The following is a 20,947-nucleotide window of genomic DNA, read 5'->3' as shown; positions in this document are numbered from 1 at the left end:
GCAAGGAGAATATCAAACAGAAGGGGGAAGGGTTGGCATTGATTTTAAAGGTGAAACTCCTGATCAGAAAGTTGTACCTTCTTGTGGAAACATGCCAGAAATGATTCAAGCAAATGAGAATAACTCAGATTAAAATGGAAGGAGAATGGCCTGTCTTTTACTTTAAAAAGGCCAGATCCCGCTAACTTTATTCACCTTGATTAGGACCTTCCTGTGCCCGGAGCCTGTTGATGTCATTGCGGCTGTCTGCAGAGTAGGAGTACTGCTCAGCAGCGGTAAAGTTTGTTCATTCTATGTACCTTCCTTGCAGGGGCTAATGAAATAATTAAGGTCTGGGGAACACCTCAGTGAAGAGGAAAAGTTTAATTATTATTATTCCTTTGTATTTAACGGCCAGCGGCCACTGCTGCAGAGGCGTCGCAGCAAATGACAGCGCTACAGCGCACCCCCTGGCTCTGCGTCCATTGTCTGAATCGGTCAATGCCGAAGCTTCCGAGGGCTGCATATTGCAGTACACTATTGTCTCGCCGTGAAGCAAATCAAAGGCACCCTCGCCGGTGGGAGGGCGGCCTGTGATTGGAGCTACCGGAGGTGTGTGACAGCGATTTGACAATTAAGGAAGCAGCAGCAGAGAGCACAATTTTGCAGCTGCTGCTGCTACAGGCACTGAAAACTCACATTTCTGCCTCTTGCTCTCTCTCTGTCTCTCTTTGAACCATCTGCATGCTGAGAAGCGTACCTGCCAGGCGGCATCCTCCAACCCCGGCAGTATTCTTCATCTCCCGGCAGCACCATCCGTTGGCAGGCAGCAGCCACTCGTCCCCCAACAGAATCCAGCTCCTGGCAGCAGCCTCCATCCTTCAGCAGCCTCCATTCCTTAGCAGGCAAAACCAGCCATCCCCCTCCCCAGCATCACCCATGCTCTAGCATCATCCATCCCCAACCACATCCAGGCCCTGCAGCCCTTTGCTCCCTCTCCTCCCGATGGGACAGCTGCCAACATGAGCACGGATGCCAACCACCTGCCTGCAGGATCCCAGGAGGGGAGCGGGGCTATGTGGACTCCATCCAGCTGGATGGCTTCTGATGTCCCTCCCAATGCCAGCACCTCCTTGGCACAGCTGGATCAGCGGCAAAGGGCAGAGGAGTGGGGTGGCAATGCCGGAGAGATTGCGGGCACGGTAGTGATCCAGTGTATCTACGCCCTGGTGTGCCTGCTGGGGCTGCTCGGCAACTCACTGGTGATCTTCGTCATCCTGCGCTACGCCAAGATGAAGACGGCCACCAACATTTACCTGCTCAACCTGGCCATCGCCGACGAGCTCCTCATGCTCAGCATCCCCTTCGTGGCGGCCTCGGCTGCGCTGCACCACTGGCCCTTCGGCCGGGCCCTGTGCCGCACCGTGCTGGGCGTGGACGGGCTCAACATGTTCACCAGCGTCTTCTGCCTGACCGTGCTCAGCCTGGACCGCTACATCGCTGTGGTGCACCCGCTGCGGGCAGCCACTTACCGCCGGCCCCGGGTGGCCAAGATGGTCAACGGAGGGGTCTGGCTGCTCTCGCTTCTGGTGGCCTCGCCCATCCCCATCTTCGCCGGCACAGCCACCACGCACGACGGCCGAGCAGTGGCCTGCAACCTGCTGTGGCCTAGTCCGGCCTGGTCGGCTGCCTTTGTGGTCTACACGACCTTGCTGGGCTTCCTGCTGCCGGTGCTGGCCATGGGCCTCTGCTACCTGCCGATTGTGGGCAAGATGCGGGCGGTGGCTCAGCAGGTGGGCTGGCAGCAGTGGCGGCATTCGGAGGGGAAGCTGACCCGGCTGGTGTTGATCGTGGTGGCCATGTTCATGGTGTGCTGGATGCCCTTTCACGTGGTTCAGCTGGTGAATCTGCTGCTGCCCGGCCACCTGGATGCCACAGTGAACAGTGCCTCTCTCATCCTCAGCTACTCCAACAGCTGCACCAACCCCATCCTCTACGGCTTCCTCTCGGAGAACTTCAGGCACTCCTTCCACGGGGCGCTACGGCGGTGCTGCAACGCCAGCTTCTGCTGCTGCCGCCACCCGGACCTGGATGGCGCTGAGGAGGAAGAGGAGGAGGAGCCGCTAGATTACTGTGCCGTCCCCAAGGGGGAGGAGACGAGCAAGGGCTGCATGTGCCCATCTTTGCATTGCCAGCGGGAGCCGGTGCACCCTGAGCCCTGCTGTACACCTGGCACCCTCCTTGCAAAGACCACCACCTTCTAGATGGCATGTGTCCTCCTCCTCGGGACCCCTGCCTTCCGAAACGGTGCCTCCTCCTGGCCCAGCCCGCGCCTTGCAGGACCAGCATCTTGTAATGAGCACCATCGCCCTGCTGCTGCATCTCACCCTTCAGAAACAGACGAGCGGGGTAAAGAAGCCTGCGTAAGTCCTCAGCCTGAGGGCCATTTGCTTCTAGGTTGGCTCCTGCCTTTGGGCTGTGGCTGGGATGGGGCTTGTATGGCTGCTGGGTAAGCTGGCTGAGGGAGCTGCCCCTGCTTTTTTTCTCTTTGGGTAGCTGGGCTTGTTTCTTGATCGATTCCTTCTGAAGCCTGAGCAATCCCTTGCCACTGAGACTGTGGGGACCATGTTTGGAGTAAGGTGCCACTCAAGGTGGCAAAGGGTCTAGAATGAGGATTCTCTTAGCCACTCCCATCCCAGGCATTTGCTCACAGGGCAGGAGTTCTCTGTTGGCTTCTCTGACATGGGTTGTTTCCTATGAGCCTGCTCAGCACAAGAGGCTAGCGATATGATACAGGTTAATGGTCAGCATTGGGTCCACATCCTGAGCCCGATGACTTCAGGAGGAGTTTTTCTGCAGCTCTCACTGGGAACAGGCTCAGCCCTTCTAAGGCCAGGCTGGTAATTAAAATGCAAGAGAAAGAGAGAGAGAGAGAGAGAGTATATCTTCTTTAATCTTTTGTGACCAGTGTTTGGAAAGGGATGTGCCATCCTTAGCAATTTATTACTAGATTTTCAGAAGGGCACAACTCCCATTAAGAACAATGGGGGTTGCAGGGTCCTTTTGAAAATCCACCCATCAACCTAGTAAAGTGTGTCTAAAGGGAAAATAGTACCCTAGTTTGCAGAAAGTACAATGAGTGACAGTAACCTAACCCCAAAGTACTGATTTAAGGCTCAGTCTAGCTCCGATTTAGTGAATGAGAATTTTGCCATTGACATGAACATAAACAGAATCCAGACTTTTTAAATGCTTGAGGTTCTTTTAGATCCTTAGAAAGAGCAACGGTGGGTAGGACTGAGCTGCAGTTGTGTCATGAATGATCCGATCTGTAATTGTGCCATGGAAAAATAAAAAGCCATAATGTTGGCCTGTAACGCTGTTATTATTATCCCTCAGGATTACATTACGGGAGTGGTTTTGTGTTTTAAACAAACAGCCTTCACAACATACAAGATCTTTAGGCATAAAAAGTGAGAAGCTACAGTCTAAACTGTATCCCGGTGAATCAGCAATAAATCCTAACCATGAACTGACTCTGAAGGTTTGGGTAGTCAGGAGTTTTGTTCCACCCTCCGCAGAATTCCTGCATTTTAGGTGTTCAAATGCACTTGTTCCTGTTTGGCTTTCCTTAAAATTCTTGCAGTACCTAAAAACACTGTCTCCTGGAAGTCACTGATTGTGATGGACCTAACATGTTCTTGAGCTGCCCGTTCATAGCCTTAAAGAGATTGCTCCAAGTGCTCCAGCAATCACTGGAATCGTTGTTGTCCGAGTTTTCCATAATCGTTCCACTTTGTGGCAGAGCTCTGCATAGTACTTCACTATCGTCTCGTCTTGTTTCCTTTTTATGTTTCTGTCTGCTGGCGTGGCAACATCCATCAACATGGTCTCATTGGTCTTCTCTTCTACAACACTCATTATTGTTAATTATTACCATTACCAAAGCTCCTAGTCAGAGACCAGGACTCCATTGCACTAGAAACCCAGAACAAAAAGACAGTTGGAGAGCTCACAATCTAAGTAGTCACATGTCCAAAGACAAACGCTGGAGACCACTTTAATCCTCATCACTCTCAGTTGTCAAAGGAGTACAATAATTTGAGGTGGACAGGTTTATCTGTGATGCTTCAAATTTGGGCCCCCACCAGGGATTGAACCATTTACTTAACATGCTTACCATTCCACACTGCGAGTAGTCCCGTTGTCAGTCAATGAGACAGCTTGCAGCGTGGATAAACATGTGCTTCTATCTTTTCGAGATCAGGGCATTGGGAGCCATAGCAGTCCTGGGAAGATTTATGTAAGGGATTCCATCTGCTGGATATGCCCTGTAAAATGGCATTAAGTGACTCCTGTCCTCTGGCTAATCACTGCACTCTCCTGGCAGCTCATCACGGGGCTGGTTCTCCTGGCTCTTCACTTTGTGCAGTCCTTTCCACCAGTGTAAAGTGTCCCTAGTGTTCTGATCCGGTAACATGTCGTGCCCATTTTGCCTTCATGTAAAGGATGGCACAAGATGCAGGGCAACGGAGACTCAGGCCCCACAAACGCTTGCACAGCGACCACCAGTGCTGGGCCCTGCACGATTTCCCAGAGCTGCTGATCACTCTTCAACTGCATCACTGCCAGCTGATGTACAGGCAAAGGTTATGTTCCCAAAGGACAACCCCATGCTGCTCTTTTGACTTTGACAACTGTTACGATGTTTTTAACTTTCAATTGCACACAAGGGAGGCAAAGGGATCTTGGCATGGGAGAGGTTCTTTAATAACATTTCAATTATGCTCAAGCAACAAGACGTACAAATCTAATTTCTGGGTGTGTCCTGTGCTGGGATAGTGCCATGCCTTGGGTGTGTACAATAGCACTCAGCCCCATGACTACAAATGTTCCCAACATTGAAACACGCCCTTCTCTCCCTTGCTGCTCACAGGAGCCCTGACACGGCATGTAACTCAGGATATTGTCAAATCTCGAGAGTGCTTTAGTTAAGTGTCTTCGATTCAGAGATCTAAGGCCAGAATTGTCACCTAATCTGACCCCCTGTAGCCACAGAACGTCACCCAGCAAGTCCTACATCAAACCCAGCATTGCAGGATGAACTAGACTAGAGTGTATCTTGTAGAAGGATGTCCGGTATTGATTTAAAGACTCCAAGTGGTGGCAAATTTGCCACATCCCTTCGCAACCTGTCCCAGTGGTTAATTACCCTCACTGGTAAAAACATGCATCTTATTTCCCATCTGACTGAGTTAAGATGATAACCCTAAAAAAAATCCCACTGGATAGCTTCTTTTAGGGGTGGCTATAGAGTAGGTTTTTGTTTATGTTGTGACTTTTTTCACTTAAAACACCTCTGGATATTTAATTGATTTTTTCCATTGTTTTTTTGCTATAAAAATTATTCAAAGTAGAAGGGTGAGAGGAAATAGTAGAAAAGGCGTGTTTGGGGGACTTTTACTATGATTAATTTAAGGGGGGTCCTTTTTCTTGATTTTTCAGCTAGTTCAGATACACTGGATGGGATTTTCAGAAGCTGTCAGTGTTGGCCTATGGCTTTGTCTACACGAGAAAGTTCTGCCTCTTCACTATGCTGGTATAGGGCTAGTGTTATACTGGTCTGGTTAAAGTGGGGCAACCACACACCACTGGAACGGGGTGGGGATGAGGAATAAACTGTATTGGTATAAAGCATCTTTATTCCAGCATAACTGTATCCTCCTCAGAGCTTGTGCCAGTAGAAGTGTATCAGTAAAAAATATCACACCCCTAACTATCATATTTATACCAGTCCAACTTTCCTATGTAGACCAGGCCTAATCCTGTTCCCATGTGGTAAAACTCCTCTTCATTTCAATGGGAGGCTGCGTCTACACTACAGTTGCTACAGTGGCCCAGGTCCGGCACTGCAGCGATGTGCCACTGTAGAGCCATAGTGTAGGTGATTCCTACAGCACCAAAAGGGGTTTTTCCATCACTTTACATAATCTACCTCCCTGAGCATTGGTAGCTAGGTTGAAGGAAGAATTCTTCCATTGACCTATCCACGTCTACACCAGGGGTGAGGTCAGCCTAGCCATGTACTCAATGGTGGGAATTTTTCACACCCCCTGAGCACCATAGCTATGTCAACCTAACTTTTAAGTGCTGATTAGGCCTTAGACCAGAAGTGGGCAAACAACGGCCCGCAGGCCACATTCGGCCCGCAGGACTGTCCTGCCCAGCCCCTGAGCTCCCGGCCGAGGAGGCTAGCCCCCGGCTCCTCCCCCGCTGTCCCCCCTTCCCTGCAGCCTCAGTTCACCGCACCACCGCGGTGGTGTGGCTGGCTCTGGCTGGGCAAGCTTCTGCTGTTCGGAGCAGCATGGTAAGGCAGCGCGGGGGGCGAGGGGGGGCAGGATTGGATAAGGGGCAGGAGGTCCCAGGGGGCAGTGAGGGGATGGGGGGCAGTTGGATGGGGCGGAGGTTCTGGGGGGGCGGTCAGGGGATGGCAGACAGGGGCAGTTGGATAGGTCTGGGAGTCCTGGGGGGGCCTGTGAGGGGGCAGGGGTGTGGATAGGGGTCAGGGGACAGGGAGCAGGAGGTTGGATAGGGGGTGGGGTCCCGGGGGGGCGGTTAGGGGACAAGGAGTGGGGGGTTGGATGGGTCGGGGATTCTGAGGGGGGCAGTTGGGAGCGGGAAGTGGGAGGGGCAGATAGGGGGCAGGGCCCAGGCTGTTTGGGGGCACAGCCTTCCCTACCCGGCCCTCCATACAGTTTTACAACCCTGATGTGGTCCATGGGCGCAAAAATTTGCCCACCCCTGCCTTAGACCAACACTGACTGCTTTTGAACGTCCCACGGAGGCTTAGGACTCTGAACCAACATATATCCTGGGGAAGATTGTTACTGTTGGTGTTCAGAAGTTTCTCTGGCCTTCCCTTTCTGTTCAGGACGTTAACCTGGTTACAAAGCCTGGATTCACTGGAGAAGAGGACAATGTTCAATTAGAACATTTAACATGGAGTACATGGGGGCAGAGAAGCCGTGCATATGGTACCTTCCATTTGCTTTTATTCAGCAATTAAGAGTGGCCTGTCCCAAATGAAGGACTTGGAAGTCTGGATCAGATAGGTAACTTCTCTTTGTAAAAGTCTGGATCAGTTTCCCCATGAATCACCAAGTTTCAATGAAGCTTCATTTCTCCAGCTTGGTTATTTTTGTCACTTACAAACCAAAATTCAAAAACTCAAGTGTTGGGTATTTAATGCCTCCTGATTTTACTTGTTATTCATCATCCCAGGTCAGTTACTCCAAGAATGCTAAACACCACCAAACCAGAGTGGTAGCATTATGCAACTGCTTTGCACCTGCTTTGCGTGCATCTTGCACTGGTGTCAATGATTACACAGGGAGCAAGTCACAAGGTGCAAGATCAAGACCGTACAGCTGGCAGTGTGAACAGGACGTGAATTCCACTGGAAGTAGGGTGACCAGGTGTCCCATTTTTAAAGGGACAGTCCCGTTTTTGGGGACTTTTTCTTATACAGGCGCCTATTATCTCCCACCCCCTGTCCCGTTTTTTCACAGTTGCTATCTGGTAACCCTAACTGGAAGTCCCTTTAGAGGAATCTATTTCTTGGGGGCGGGGGTGTGGGGAGTTTGGTTCTCAGTGTTGTTTATTTTATAAGTATGTGGGGCGGGGGGGGGAGGGGTGAGTGTCATGGCAGCATGTTCTCCTCCACATAACTGGTTAGCAGATCTCCTCTCTATAACTGGTGAGCTCTGCTAACTGGTATCAGTGGATGGCAGGGGGAGGGGCACTCCTTCCACAGACTTCCCGCCCCCCATGAGGTAGGCCGCACCCTCGCAAGCTCCAACAGGGAGCAGTCACTGTGTTTAACTGCAATTACCCGGCCCCTGTACCAAGACTCCTTACGTCCTCCCCCCCCCCCCCCCCCAGTTTGTACTATCAGGAATTTGTGCTGCAGCTCCCTAATGCACAGGAAGAATTTGTCTGCTGCTACATGCTGCCCACTGAGTGCCTGGGAGCAGAGCTGACCGGTGCATGGAGGGCAGGGGAACAAGGGTGATGGGTCCTCCTCCTCTCCAACCCCTTTAGGGCATCAGAGGGTGCATAGAGGGAGCAGCCTCTGTCTCATTGTCACAGGCATGTGGGCAGGGCACTTAAAACAGATGGCAAGTTCCTTGGGTGCATCTCCTCCTCGCGCCGTAGAAAGAGTCTGGCAATATCCGGCCCTTCAATTACATTTTGCTTCACCCTGAACAGTTAAAACAATATTTGGTAGCTCTCCCGCTGTCGGCAGACAGGTGAGCTGGCTGACACAGCAGCCCAGGGCAAAGCTCAAAAGGCAGAGGGAGAAAAGGACTGAAATCACGGGGGAATTGTTCACCCACAGCTGGATTTTCCAAGAGTTCATTCAAATGAAGGCTCAGCTGGGAGTTTAAACCCTGACCTGACTTTGCCGTCCAAGATCTCCCACACGTAAATCAGGGTGGGGTGGATCATCTGGAACCCATATTCAACGGATTACATCAGTGGCAGGTGGGGTATTTGTAGGGCTGGAATTCATCGTATCACACTAAATCCCACTTCCCTTCCTCATAGGAATTGTCCCATGGGTCTCCTGGACTCCAGCGAGCCTCCTGGTGTAGGATTTAGTCTCTCATATGCCATCCAAAGGGAAACACTTGGATGCACTGTTAGATGTAAACTTTTGGGGTTGTTTTAAAACAAAACAATATTATTTATGGGCATACAATGAAGGAACTCTAGGGGAAACATCTGTATTTCATTTACTTGTAGCTGCTTTGAATAAAAATTGAAGTGGACGTACATAATGTAAACCTCTTAGAATAATGAAAGCTTGATTCCCAGTTGCTCCTTTCCTGCACCGGGGCAGGGAGAATGCAGAGATGAAGAGAGGGGATGAAATGGCTTTTAGTATGGTCTGGGGCTATGCATGGCGCTGCCTGCCCTTTGGTATAAGTCAGAGAAGCCTCAGGGTGGCTCTAATTTACACGCTGCTTCCCATGGCTCTCAATTAGCTCTGAGAAGCAATGAACAGCCATAGTGCCATCCAGCCACGCCCCTGATCTATCTCCTGTGCTGGGACCTGGAAGCCAGGCTGCTGTAGAGCATTTCACCCGCTTCTCACTGGCCAGGTATTCTTAGAGGGCCATTTTCACCCCTTTGAGGTTCCTTTATGTTAGAGTGGTTTAAATGTCACTAAGAATCAGGCCTGGAGACTTTAAAAGCCTGTGAGTAATAAGGGGACATGGCCAAAAAGTCTCTGTGAAAGGAGTTATTAAAATGGCGAATGATGGGTACTGGAGGTGCTGCAGCAAGTGTTGGTAATCGACTCTTAGAAAACCAAAGGGGCAAATCCTACTCTCTGTTACATCGTTACCCTCCAAGGAGTTGGACCCGTGCAGCTGGGGGCGGACAGGAGCATTTGGGTTCAAATCCTGGGAAAGAGAGCACAGCTGAGAACAAATAAATAAAAGGTAACTCCTGCACCAAACACAAGCCCCTGGATGCATGGGGCTGGAGCACAGAAACAAGGGCACTTCTGGATGATGTTAGGGTTTTCATTCATCAGCCTGGATTTAGAGTAAGGTTGGATTCCTTTTAATTTTCTGGTTCTGGGACTTTTGTTGCTTTGGTTTAGAGAAATAAAGGGGGCCAGGGAAACCACAATAAGAATTGCCAGTAGTTTGCAAGTTCCTTGAGTTGCACCTATGTGGACTGGTTCCACAACCTAGCTGCTGCCCTTGAATAAAGTGACCAGTTCCTAACCATCCTTGAATGAGATCACTGGAATCCAGCCACCCTGGATGGAAGCTTTGCAAAACCAGCCACCCTTGCCCAAAACCTCCTGACCACCCATGGATAGTGGGCCACCCCTTCATCTTTTATTGTCAATCTTCTCTCTTAGGGGTGAAATCCTGGATGTGAATGGCCAAACCCCCATGGATTTCAAGGGGGCCAGGGTTTCACCCATCACCTTTTCATTGCATTTTCTTGCCAAAGAAAATGCTTCTGGCAACCTTTCCTCCCCCAACCTTGATCCCTCCTCATTTCTTTGGAACATATATGCCCTCCAGATTCCCCAGCCCCCTCTGTTCCCTGCAGAAGTCAGTAAAACTAGGATACTGGGCAGGACATTTCTTCTGTGATTATTTTTATTCATGCAGCACTTTTCTTTCTCAAAGCACTGTACAAGGATTAATCAATCCTCACAACCCTCCTGAGAGGAAGGTAATCTTAGCCCCTTTGTACAGATGGGGAAATTGGAGCACAGAGAGTTTAAAGAGATGTGGCAAAGTCACACAGGAGTCCCGGTGGAGCCAGCCAGGCCTCCCCACTCTCAGTCTTGTGTTTAATTCACCAGTGCCGCAATTTCTGATCAGAACACACAGAGGAGATTCTCTTCTCCCCTGTGCAGCGCTCAAAAGTAGCTCAGAACTTTTTGCTGAAGCTTTCTATAAACAAACTCACCCCTGGGCTGGGAATGGGAGTAAATTCAGCCCAAAAGGAATTTGTCAAATTTATGAGCAACTGGAAAAGGAAGATTATAGCAGGAGCTGCATTTCAACTTTAACAGGTGCCACTACCACTAATTTAATCTGCAGTAATGTACAAACTTTAGGCCCAATCCTTGCTCATATTAAACTCCCATTCAAGTCAACAGGATTTGGATAAAGACACATGGCAAAATTGTCTCAGCCACAGGAAACTCCCACAGGGCCAAATCCTGTTCACACTCACAAAAATCCACTCACTTCAAAGGAGTTTTGTATGTGTGTATAGATAGATATTTCAGTGGAGTGACACGAAGGATACATCTGGCCCTACGTAGCTATCATTTTATTTCTATTTCATTAACATTGATCTTTTAATGTAAATCTTGTTCTCCATTATTTACAGTCCATTATCACGGATAATAATCACACTTGCAAAATAGTTATAAAAGAATGTTTGGCCTGATTTTCAAAGGTGCTGGAACTTGCAGCACGCGTGGACTCCAATGGGATCTGTGGGAGTTGGGCACTTCTGATAATCTGGCCAGTAACAAAATCGTTCTTGGTAAGGAAAGATCAGCATCTGCTGTTATTCAGGGAGGTTGTGGGGAGAGGAGAGAAAGAACATTTCATTACCACATGTTCTATAAACCAGGTTTGTCAAGCTTTATTTGTATGCCTGTGAAATCACGCAGTGATTTTGCATTGCATAGGGTACATTTCCAATAAATAACTATTTACAAATGTGCTGCATTTACAAAGCCATGGATTGAACCATTTACAGTAAGAAAGCTAGATTTCATGTAACACATTTCTTCTTCTGTTTCTTTTTTTTCAAAATTTGAAATGTATTTTGATCATTCTGGCATATCAGGAAAAAAATAATACCATGTGTTAGCAGTCTCACTTTGTATGTACCTACAGTTATTTTCACCCCAAAAGGGGAAGATTAGAAAAATCAAGTTTCTCAATCTCTTAACAGTAAACTTTCTTAAGAACAACCAGCTGGTAGCCTGCACGCTTCTTTATCAATCAGTTCATCAATCAGGGTAGGGATAGGATACAGAGGGACCTAGACAAATTAGAGGATTAGGCCAAAAGAAATCTGATGAGGTTCAACAAGGACAAGTGCAGAGTCCTGCATTTAGGAAGGAAGAATCCCGTGCACTGCTACAGACTAGGGACCGAGTGGCTAGGCAGCAGTTCTGCAGAAAAGGACCCAGGGGTTACAGTGGACAAGAAACTGGACATGAGTCAACAGTGTGCCCTTGTTGCCAAGAAGGCTAATGGCATTTTGGGCTGTATAAGTAGGAGCATTGCCAGCTGATCGAGGGACGTGATCATTCCCCTCTATTCGGCATTGGTGAGGCCTCATCTGGAGTACTGTGTCCAGTTTTGGGCCCCACACTACAAGCAGGATGTGGAAAAATTGGAAAGAGTCCAGCAGAGGGCAACAAAAATGATTAGGGGGCTGGAACACATGATTTATGAGGAGAGGCGGAGGGAACTGGGATTATTTAGTCTGCAGAAGAGAAGAATGAGGAGAGATTTGATAGCTGCTTTCAACTACCTGAAAGGGGGTTCCAAAGAGGATGGATCTAGACTGTTTTCAGTGGTACCAGATGATAGAACAAGGAGTAATGGTCTCAAGTTGCAGTGCAGGAGGTTTAGGTTGGATATAAGGAAAAACTTTTTCACTAGGAGGGTGGTGAAGCACTGGAATGGTTTACCTAGGGAGGTGGTGGAATCTCCTTCCTTAGAGGTTTTTAAGGTCAGGCTTAACAAAGCCTTGGTTGGGATTATTTAGTTGGGGATTATGTCCTGCTTTGAGCAGGGGGTTGGACTAGATGACCTCCAAGCAGTCACCTATATGTCTGGGTTTGCTATCCCAGAATTGTAAAATGTACTGCTAGAAAACTGAGCACTGCTGCATATCAATATTTCATAGGCACGGGACCCTATCTGGTAGAGCTCAATCATGCTCCTCTTGAAGCCAGTGTCAAAGCTTCCATAGAAGCAGAAAAAGGCCCTTAGAGTCCTCTCAGCATTTCGGCTTATTTTCTCCCACAATCTCCTTTGAACACTGGTCTGACCCTTGGCTTTTATAGCCTCCTAACCCTTCATCTCAACACTTGATAAAAGGATCTGGAAAGGAAAATGTGAAATAAATTTTTCGGATTTTGCCCACTATAGTACTGGATGGCAGACAGAGGACCTGAGCCTGCTCCCATTGAAGTCAATGACATTGGCCACTGTCAGAAGACAGGATACTGGGCTAGATGGATCTTTGGTCTGACCCGGTATGGCGGTTCGTATGTTCTCATCAACAGGAGAATATGAAGTGGTTTTGTTAATGATGTTTTAACCTGACAGTGAGAGAAGGGGGAAAAAACCTCTAGAGAAAATGCGAATGGAAGACACAACCATCAGATGGGAAGGCTTTTCCACCATAGCAAGAATGACACACCATTGACAGTTCCATGTACCCAAACACCCGCCCCCCTCAAAAACAAAAAACCTGTAACAAACAAACAAACAGCAACCAAATCAGCAGAGTTCTGACCCTGAAAGGGAGAAGGGGCAGAGATTCCATGAAGTCCATAAGGGGCTTTGCTTTTGCTATTGATTTTACATGAAAGGTGCTCAGATACTGTGGTAATGGGTGGCAGCACAAACCCCTAAGATAGATAAATGTGGGGAGCTGCAATTTCTTACAGATAACAAAGAGGACAGGATGATGGAAGGTAGGGGAAGAACTGATGGAAAGGTCTTTGCTACTTGTTAGTAATTAGCAGTTTTTAAAAAATAAACCAAACCTATATCTGTCGCAGGAGCATTCCACCTCTTCTCGATTGCTCAGTAGCTCCAGCCTGATGTGGGAAAGAACTCATGACACTGTCTCTGGATGAAAGCCGCTTTCACCATACCACTTCAAAGTCTATTACGGTTGACTAGTCAGTTGCATATATTCTCTTGTTTTATAGTCAGATTTCAATAGTCAGTTCCAAACAAGGGCAGTTTTCTCAACACACAAAAAATAATGAAGTTCTCTCTTTAAACCCCACAAAGCTCGCCAAGTCTGGAAAAGGGGGGAAAAATCAAAAAGGCATCTAGGGGTTTCTTTAAAGACACACAAATGGGACTAGCTCAGCATTGTATGCTCTACCATTCAGTTTTCTCATCTCTTGCAAAGCATATTTTTCTGCAGCTCGTTGAAAAATAGTGAATATTTTCCCTGCAAAGTTTTAATGACTTTCCTTGAAAAGTTTTCATCGGAAATTTGAAAAATTCCACCCAATTCCATCTTTTCCCCTTTCAATCCAATGGGATTCTTTACAGTTTCTGGTTAGCAGAGGGGCATCTGGGGGGAACTTGCTGCAGCACCACTCCCTTTTCTGTCTTGTTGCTACATTTATAATCCATGGCTCCATGAACTGGGAAGTGCTTCTTCATCAGGTGGTAGAGAATGGCCATCAGGACCAGAATTGTGGACAAGATGCCAATAATGATTCCGATCAGCACTCCGGGGTGGAGGCTGTCTGCCGGCGGTGGGACATGCGGGGGGGCTGCTGTTTTTGGGTAGGGTTCCATTTCACCTGAAAACTCATCTTCAGAAATACATAAGTGCAGCTTGTCAAGGCTGTACCCCTCCTGGCAAGAGCAGGTGTAGCTGCCTGGCTTATTTGTGCACAGCTGTTGACAATAGCCTAGCTCACACTCGTCAATATCAACACACATCTTTGCACTACCGTTGTAGTGATCCAAAACAAAGCCATCGGGGCAGTAGCACGTATCCTGTGTATGGGGGTCACAGTCTGCTGGGCATTCAGTCTGGTTGCAAAATAGGACACATTTATGGGGGTCCAGGGGGGATGGGGCGTATCCACTGGAGCAGCTGCAGCGGTAACCCCCTGGCACATCGTCACACTGGTGTTGACATTTCTCTCCGTCGCAATCTCTCACGTCCTCACATTTGCCCTCCACCAGCTCGTAGCCCGTGTGGCACTGGCAGGTGAAGCCCCCCTTGGTGTTGATGCACACTTGGTCACAAAGGCCCGGGTTGGTTTTACAGTCATCAATGTCTCTGCAGCTGATGCCATCCCCGGCCAGCTCATAGCCCTCGTGGCACATGCAAGTGAAGTTGAGGGCGAGGGGGATGCAGTGGTGCTCGCAGGGGGCGTCGGCACACAGGGAAGAGCAGCTGCGTTGGTCCTGGTCCAGCTGCTTCCCCTGGGGGCAGGTGCAGCGCGGGGTCCTGCCGTCCCACTGGCACGAATCCTCACACCCGCCGTTCTCCAGCTGGCAGTGCCAGGCCCCGGGGCTGGCTGAGCTCCACCGCATGCCCCCGCTGCTGTGCTCCTGGCACACCAGCTCCACGCCCAGGGCCGGGATTGAGGCAGTGGTCTGGGGAGGAAGGACCAGGAGGTCACTGTCCTGCGCCCCGAAGGGGGTGGTGTAGGTCACAGCCAGGCCTGCCCCGGGGGAGAGCTTGGCGCACGTGTCAGGGTAATTGTACTCACACAGGAAGCCGTCTGCTTCGGAGTCACACCGCTTCTCCTCCCAGGTGAGATTCAGCGCCGCCACGGCGACACACTGGCGCCCGCAGACGGGGCCGCCCGGCCTCCACTGGGTGTAGTCCGTGCGCTCGTCGCCCGTGACCCAGCGGAACCCCCGCAGCGGGCGGGCGGGCTCCGAGCACGCCTGGCCCGGGGGCAGCTGCAGCCCGATCCACAGGCTGGAGTCGCTCTGGTTCCGCACCAGCAGGGCGATGGCGGTCTCCGCCACCGTGGAGCGCACGGTCATGAGCTGCCCCCCGCGGGCCTGGCAGAGCCGGCTGGCGCCGGGGAACCGCTGCCGCCCCCAGAACAGGCCGAAGCAGACGTGCTCGATGCACTGGGCGCCCACGGGCTGCGGCGGGGCGGGAGCCGAGCGCCCGAGCTGGGCCGTGGCCACCAGCGCCAGGCAGAGCCCCAGCATGGTGCGGGGCGGCGGAGCTGAGCAGGGGCTGGCTGTCGGGGGGCTCCCCGCGAGCAATCGGCTGCTCCCCGGCACGCCCGGCGCTGGGAAGTTTCGGTCATGCCTCCGCTCGCTCGGTGCCCACGTTTTTATAGGGGCGCTGCAGCGCAGGAAGCGCCGGCCGGGGCTGGGATCGCCCCCAGCCGCCGGAGCAAATCACGGTCACCGGGGGGGCGGAAGGAGGGTGGGTGGGAGACTCATTGTCTGCAGAAGGAGGCCGCCGGGGTGGGGGGGCGCGCTGATGAAACAATCAGACCCCCTCCGCCCTGTGAACTCGCCTGTCCCTGGAATAACAGCTTGGCCCTTTGCCGCACCAGGGAGTCGGCCGGATAGGCGGGGGGACACTCAGCGCGCCCCACCCCAAGCAGGGATTTCGGGGGTCTCTGAGCCCACGCCCTGAAACGCGCTTTAGCGCAGCAAGGAGAGGGGGTGGCTCATTCCGGCCCCACAAGAGACCCGTTTGGATCCAGGGCAAACGGAGGAGGTTAGTTCTGGGAACATTAAGTGAATCGTTATGTCCCAACTCTGCTTTTTGGTCTAGGTACGAACTGCTGCGTGTGGACGCTTCCCCTGCTCCTGGCAAAGAGACCATTCAGGGAGCAGATTTCCCAGCACGGATCTTCCAGGCGTGGGCATGTGTCCCTGTCACACGCCTGACTGAACGCTTTTAAACCCGATCCCAGCTCCCGTTTCCCCAAGTGCACGAGAAGCAACCCGTGCCTGCTCCCAGGTTATAACAGAGGACTGGTGTTGAATGTGGATTGACTCTGTGCGGGACTGCCCGTTCCGTAGGGAAGCCGTGTGGCTTCCCCTAATAGCCCCTTCTTATTTCATCAGATTTGATATGATTGCTCATATGTATCGTATTACTGGGGCAAGATCCCGAACATTACAGGGGAGCCGCACAGCACAGGGTGGAGGATTTACTGAGCGGGTGTAACGCAAACCAGAGGGGGGAAAATGGCAATGAGATTTGCAGACTGGAGACTGTCTCATGGCAGCTGTAGGCGCACACCGCCTACAGCTCCAGCTGGGGGCGCTGCTGAGCTCCCCAGCGTCACTGACATGGATTTCCCTGCCCAAAGTTGGGGAAGCAAAGGACACGCTGCAGAGCTGAGCTGTAAACCGAACCCGCCTTGTTGAGCTAGCAGACCCGCAGCCTGGTCGGTGCGCTTCGCTTCGGCCTCTGCAGAGCGGATTGCCTGCTCCGCATTCCCCGTTGGGAAGTGAGGGAAGGAACTCGGGTCTTTCTTGGGGGGAGCTGGAGTCTTCTTTCTCCCTGGCTTTTGCAAACGAATTCCGCCCGCGTGTTGAGAGCTCTTCCCAGCCCGCCCGTGGGAAAGCGAGCCAGCAACCACACCAAACCCATCCCTGACCCTGATGGACAACAGCAGCTGCAAGTGTCGCCGACGTGAACACAGGGAGGGATACTTAACAGCGGATTTGGAGGGTGGTGAAGCGCCGGATCGGGTTCCCTAGGGAGGTGGTGGAATCTCCATCCTTAGAGGTTTTTAAGGCCCGGCTTGACAAAGCCCTGGCTGGGATGAGTTAGTTGGGGATTGGTCCTGCTTTGAGCAGGGGGTTGGACTAGACCTCCTGAGGTCCCTTCCAACCCTAATCTTCTATGATTCTGTCAGTTTCTTCTGGGGTGATTTTGTGTTGTCTAAAATTACACACACCCCCGCCCCCCAGTGTAGTAACTTAAATAAAAATAATGAATGTACTCCCAGCCCCCAAATCTGGACATTTCTTCCTCATAAAGGGATCACCAGTGAGGTTTCTCCCAGCCCTAAAGCCTTTGTATGCAGTGTCCATGTAAGTCTGCGACCTGCAATTATTAAAACGTTTGGAAGCTGGCAAGCTCCATGCACTGCAGCAGGAACTGGGAGCCGCGTGGTTCTGATTCCCATTCACCCTGTTCTTCCCTGCTCTGCGAGAGTGGAGAGGTGAGGGGCACTTCTGTTTTCCCTGAGCTGAAATATGATTCTGGACTGGACACCTTGTGCCTGTCATAGAATCATAGAAGATCAGGGCTGGAAGGGACCTCAGGAGGTCAGCTAGTCCGACCCCATGCTCAAAGCAGGACTAATCCCCAACTAAAACATCCTGTCAAGAGGAAAAGGTCACCTGGCTGCCTGGCTGGAGCCACATGCGTCAGCCTGCACAGCCCCACCAAGCAGGGGTTCCGGGAGGTCAGGAATACCCCTCCTTGTGGGCAGGGCGGTCTGGAGTGACTCAGATGTGCGTCAGAGGCATGGGCTGGAAAGGGAAAGGTTCCTCTCTCTTCCCAAAGTACAAGAGCACCAGCCAGCAGCATGCAAGGGAGCTGGGCCCCTGCCAGGCCAGTGTGGTCTGGAGCAGCAGGAAGTTTCACTACGGACAAAGGGTAAGATCGACCCAATACATGCATCTGATGAAGTGAGCTGTAGCTCACGAAAGCTAGTGCTCAAATAAATTTGTTAGTCTCTAAGGTGCCACAAGTCCTCCTTTTCTTTTTGCCAATACGTTTTGAAGCAGAACTTCCCCTTGAGTTTTCTGGGGAGCTCTGCCCTACACTGGATTGGACCACACCAGGCTTGAAGATCATAGCAGGTGTTGTGAGGAGAAATACATTAAAAGTTGAAAAGTGCTTTGAGCTGTACTGATGAAAAGCGCTAGGTAAGAGCTAGGGATTATCACTATGATTAAATGATCCACTGGCCATCTCTAGCTTCTTCCATCCAAGACTCTCAAAGCTCAGGAGCCATCTGTATCTATCAGAGTATATCTCCATCTGTGTCTCTATATGTATCATTCATAGTACATGAGTTCCTCAGATAAATTATAAAGTTCTACCTTCGTTATTATATGACAGTAGTGTCTAGAGGTCCCGCCCAAGATCAGGGCATTCAGGAGATCTGCATGCTCTTCCCTGCTCTGCCACTGCTTTCCTGGGTGACCTCGGTCAAGTCACTTTGCCTCCCTGTGCCTCAGTTTCCCTATCTTAAAATAGGAATAATGATATCTACCTCCGTTGGAAAGTGCCTTGAGATTTATGGATGAAAAGTGCTACAAGAGAGGTATTCTCATGATTGTGCTAGGCACAGTTTGTGCGTAGAGCAAGAGAAAGCCCCAAAGCACTTACAGGCTAAATAGACAAGACAGACAAAGAATAGGAGAAAGGAAGTGCTATTACCCTCATTTTACAGAGAGGGAACCGAGGCACAGAGAGATTAAGTGACTTGCAGAAAATCACACAGGGAGTCTGTGTCAAAGACAGGGATTTAGCTCAGATCACCTGAGTTCCAGTCCAGTGCCTTAACCACAAGCTCATCCTTGCTCCACACCATATTTCAGGGTGGTGTTATGGGCTACATGCAGCCCTCACTGTGTGCACATGCATTTCTGCTATCCAAAGGCTTGAGAAACTGATTTAAACTCACTGAACAGAGCCAGCAGTGAGGACTGTTTAATACGAATGATAATTCCAGTTAATGGGCTGTTGGGGTCTGAGGAACTAAGCTCAGACTATGTTATCTAATGGTGCCTTCTAGCCTTAAAAATCTATTAATCTATTACATGGTTGGGGGCTTAGGCCATCTGAGTGTCTCAGGCTGCCTCCTTTTATTTGCTCCTCTGGTAGGAGATTTCAGTCCCTCCATAGCTGGGACGCATGCAAAAAGAGTATGGATTTATTTAATATAACCTGTTCCCAGCTGTCATTTTGCTGCTTCCCAGCCAACTACTCATACAGGGCTACATGCCATGTGGCTTGCAGCTGTCCTTACTGGCCAGAGTGGGCACGCAGCGAGTTCAGTTCCCACTCTGCTGCACAGAGTACTTACCAACTCCACAGCCTGTCCCGTAACTCACTGCCTATGCAATGTTTCAGGGAGCAGCACAGTACTACCGTGATAATACTAAAGTCAATTCTATATCGCACAGTTTGTAGTGGTGACCCCTTTCACACAGCAAGCTTCTGAGTGTGACCCCCCCCTTATAAATTAAAAACACTTTTTATATACTTAACACCATTATAAATGCTGGAGGCAAAGCGGGAGTTGGGGTGGAGGCTGACAGCTCGTGACCCCCCCATATTATAACCTTGTGACCCCCTGAGGGGTCATGACCCCCAGTTTGAGAACCCCAATATAGCAATTCAGACCTGCACATCTCAAAGTGCTCTACAAAGGTGGGTGAGCTCTGCTATCCCCATTACTCCAGAGAGGGTAACTGAGGCACAGAGAAACTAAATGTCTTGTCCAAGGTTAGGCAGTAAGTCAGTCCTTGAATTGGGAATAGACCCCAGTCTGCAGACTCTTAACACATAGGATTGCAGCTGCCTCTGTTACAGAAATAGTGTCTTCTGTTAGCCAGTAATTCCTCTCAGCAGGGATAAAAGGTCACTCTGGTACACCGTGGTTGAGGAGGATTTTACTGAACATGTAAATAATAGAAGCACTCCAAGACATTCCTTTTAGTTTTGGAGCAGTGCCAAATGCAGCGGTGGCTGGTGCCCAATGTAAGTGGCGGTGGGGGTCCATACCTTTCTCCCCCATCTGATTCCCACCCTTCCTAGAGCTTGACCAGATTTTCACACTGGAAAACCAGGAGACTGGTGGGGTGTTGAGGGAGGGTTATAGTGGAGGATGATAAACGGAGATACTTCACAGTGAAGGACATGGTGGAAGAACACTGGGTTCCCCTCTGTAGTTCCTTCAGTGCCTTCTCTCAGCCTTCTCCTCTCACTGTCCCTCCACTCTAACCTTTTCCTGCCCATTGCCCTCATGCGTACCCACATCCCTTCAGCCATACTCATCATCATCCCCCATTTCACCCCCACATGCCGCCTGCCCCATGCTCTTCCCTCCCAGCTCAGAACTCTCCACCCAGTCCCCTGGAGCCCCTTTCCTCCAGCTCAGCCTCCTCTTGTTCAGAAAGTCCCTAGTCCCAGCTCAAGCTCAAGCCCTGCTGCCCCATCCCACCTGACCCCACCAGGCTCAGCCCCTTCTCCCATGAGGAGGTAAAATCCACAACTCCTCAGGCTAGGATTCCCCCCTCCCCCCAACACAGAGAAACTCCCCACTGCTCAGAATCTCCCCTGGCTCAACTCTTCCCCCATCCCACCCAGGCTCTGAACCCAACCTCCTCTTATAATCCTCTGAATGCTCCAGGGACCATCTCACCCGTGCTTGTCTGCTCCATTCTTGTGAACGGGCAGGGAATTCAATTCCACGGCGCTGCCTTTTCACATGACCAGAGCCAGCATGGAGTGGATGACATGACAGTTAAGTGCATGCCAGCCATCACAATGTGCTGTGCTCCCTAGGTGTGCTCTTGAGGGGTCCCCAGTGGAAAAGCCAGGGGCAAAATTCTGGCCCCCTTAACATCAGTGGGAGTTTTGCTTTTGATTTCAGTGGGGCCAGGATCTCACCCCGGGATTTTAACAG

General features: G+C 50.6%; 2 protein-coding genes across 4 annotated transcripts in view; one reads left to right on the top strand and one right to left on the bottom strand.

Annotated features, from left to right (window-relative positions):
* The first annotated feature begins 270 nt into the window (after positions 1 to 270).
* The window catches only part of SSTR4 (somatostatin receptor 4), a 104,278-nt gene continuing 83,601 nt past the window's right edge, over positions 271 to 20,947 (top strand). For all 3 annotated transcript variants that reach the window (XM_074947188.1, XM_074947190.1, XM_074947189.1), the window contains exon 1: positions 271 to 2,402. In XM_074947188.1, coding sequence (XP_074803289.1) covers positions 1,002 to 2,243 — 1,242 coding nt within the window. In that variant the 5' untranslated portion in view covers positions 271 to 1,001 and the 3' untranslated portion in view covers positions 2,244 to 2,402. The remainder of the gene's footprint in view (positions 2,403 to 20,947) is intronic.
* Positions 10,901 to 15,479, bottom strand: THBD (thrombomodulin). Its single transcript, XM_074949704.1, has one exon. The coding sequence runs from the start codon at positions 15,477 to 15,479 to the stop codon at positions 13,836 to 13,838; it is 1,644 nt and encodes a 547-aa protein (XP_074805805.1). The 3' UTR covers positions 10,901 to 13,835.

This window comes from Natator depressus, chromosome 3 (genome assembly GCF_965152275.1).
Source record: "Natator depressus isolate rNatDep1 chromosome 3, rNatDep2.hap1, whole genome shotgun sequence".
Lineage (NCBI taxonomy): Eukaryota > Metazoa > Chordata > Testudines > Cheloniidae > Natator > Natator depressus.
This window is presented reverse-complemented; position numbering and strand designations above follow the sequence as displayed.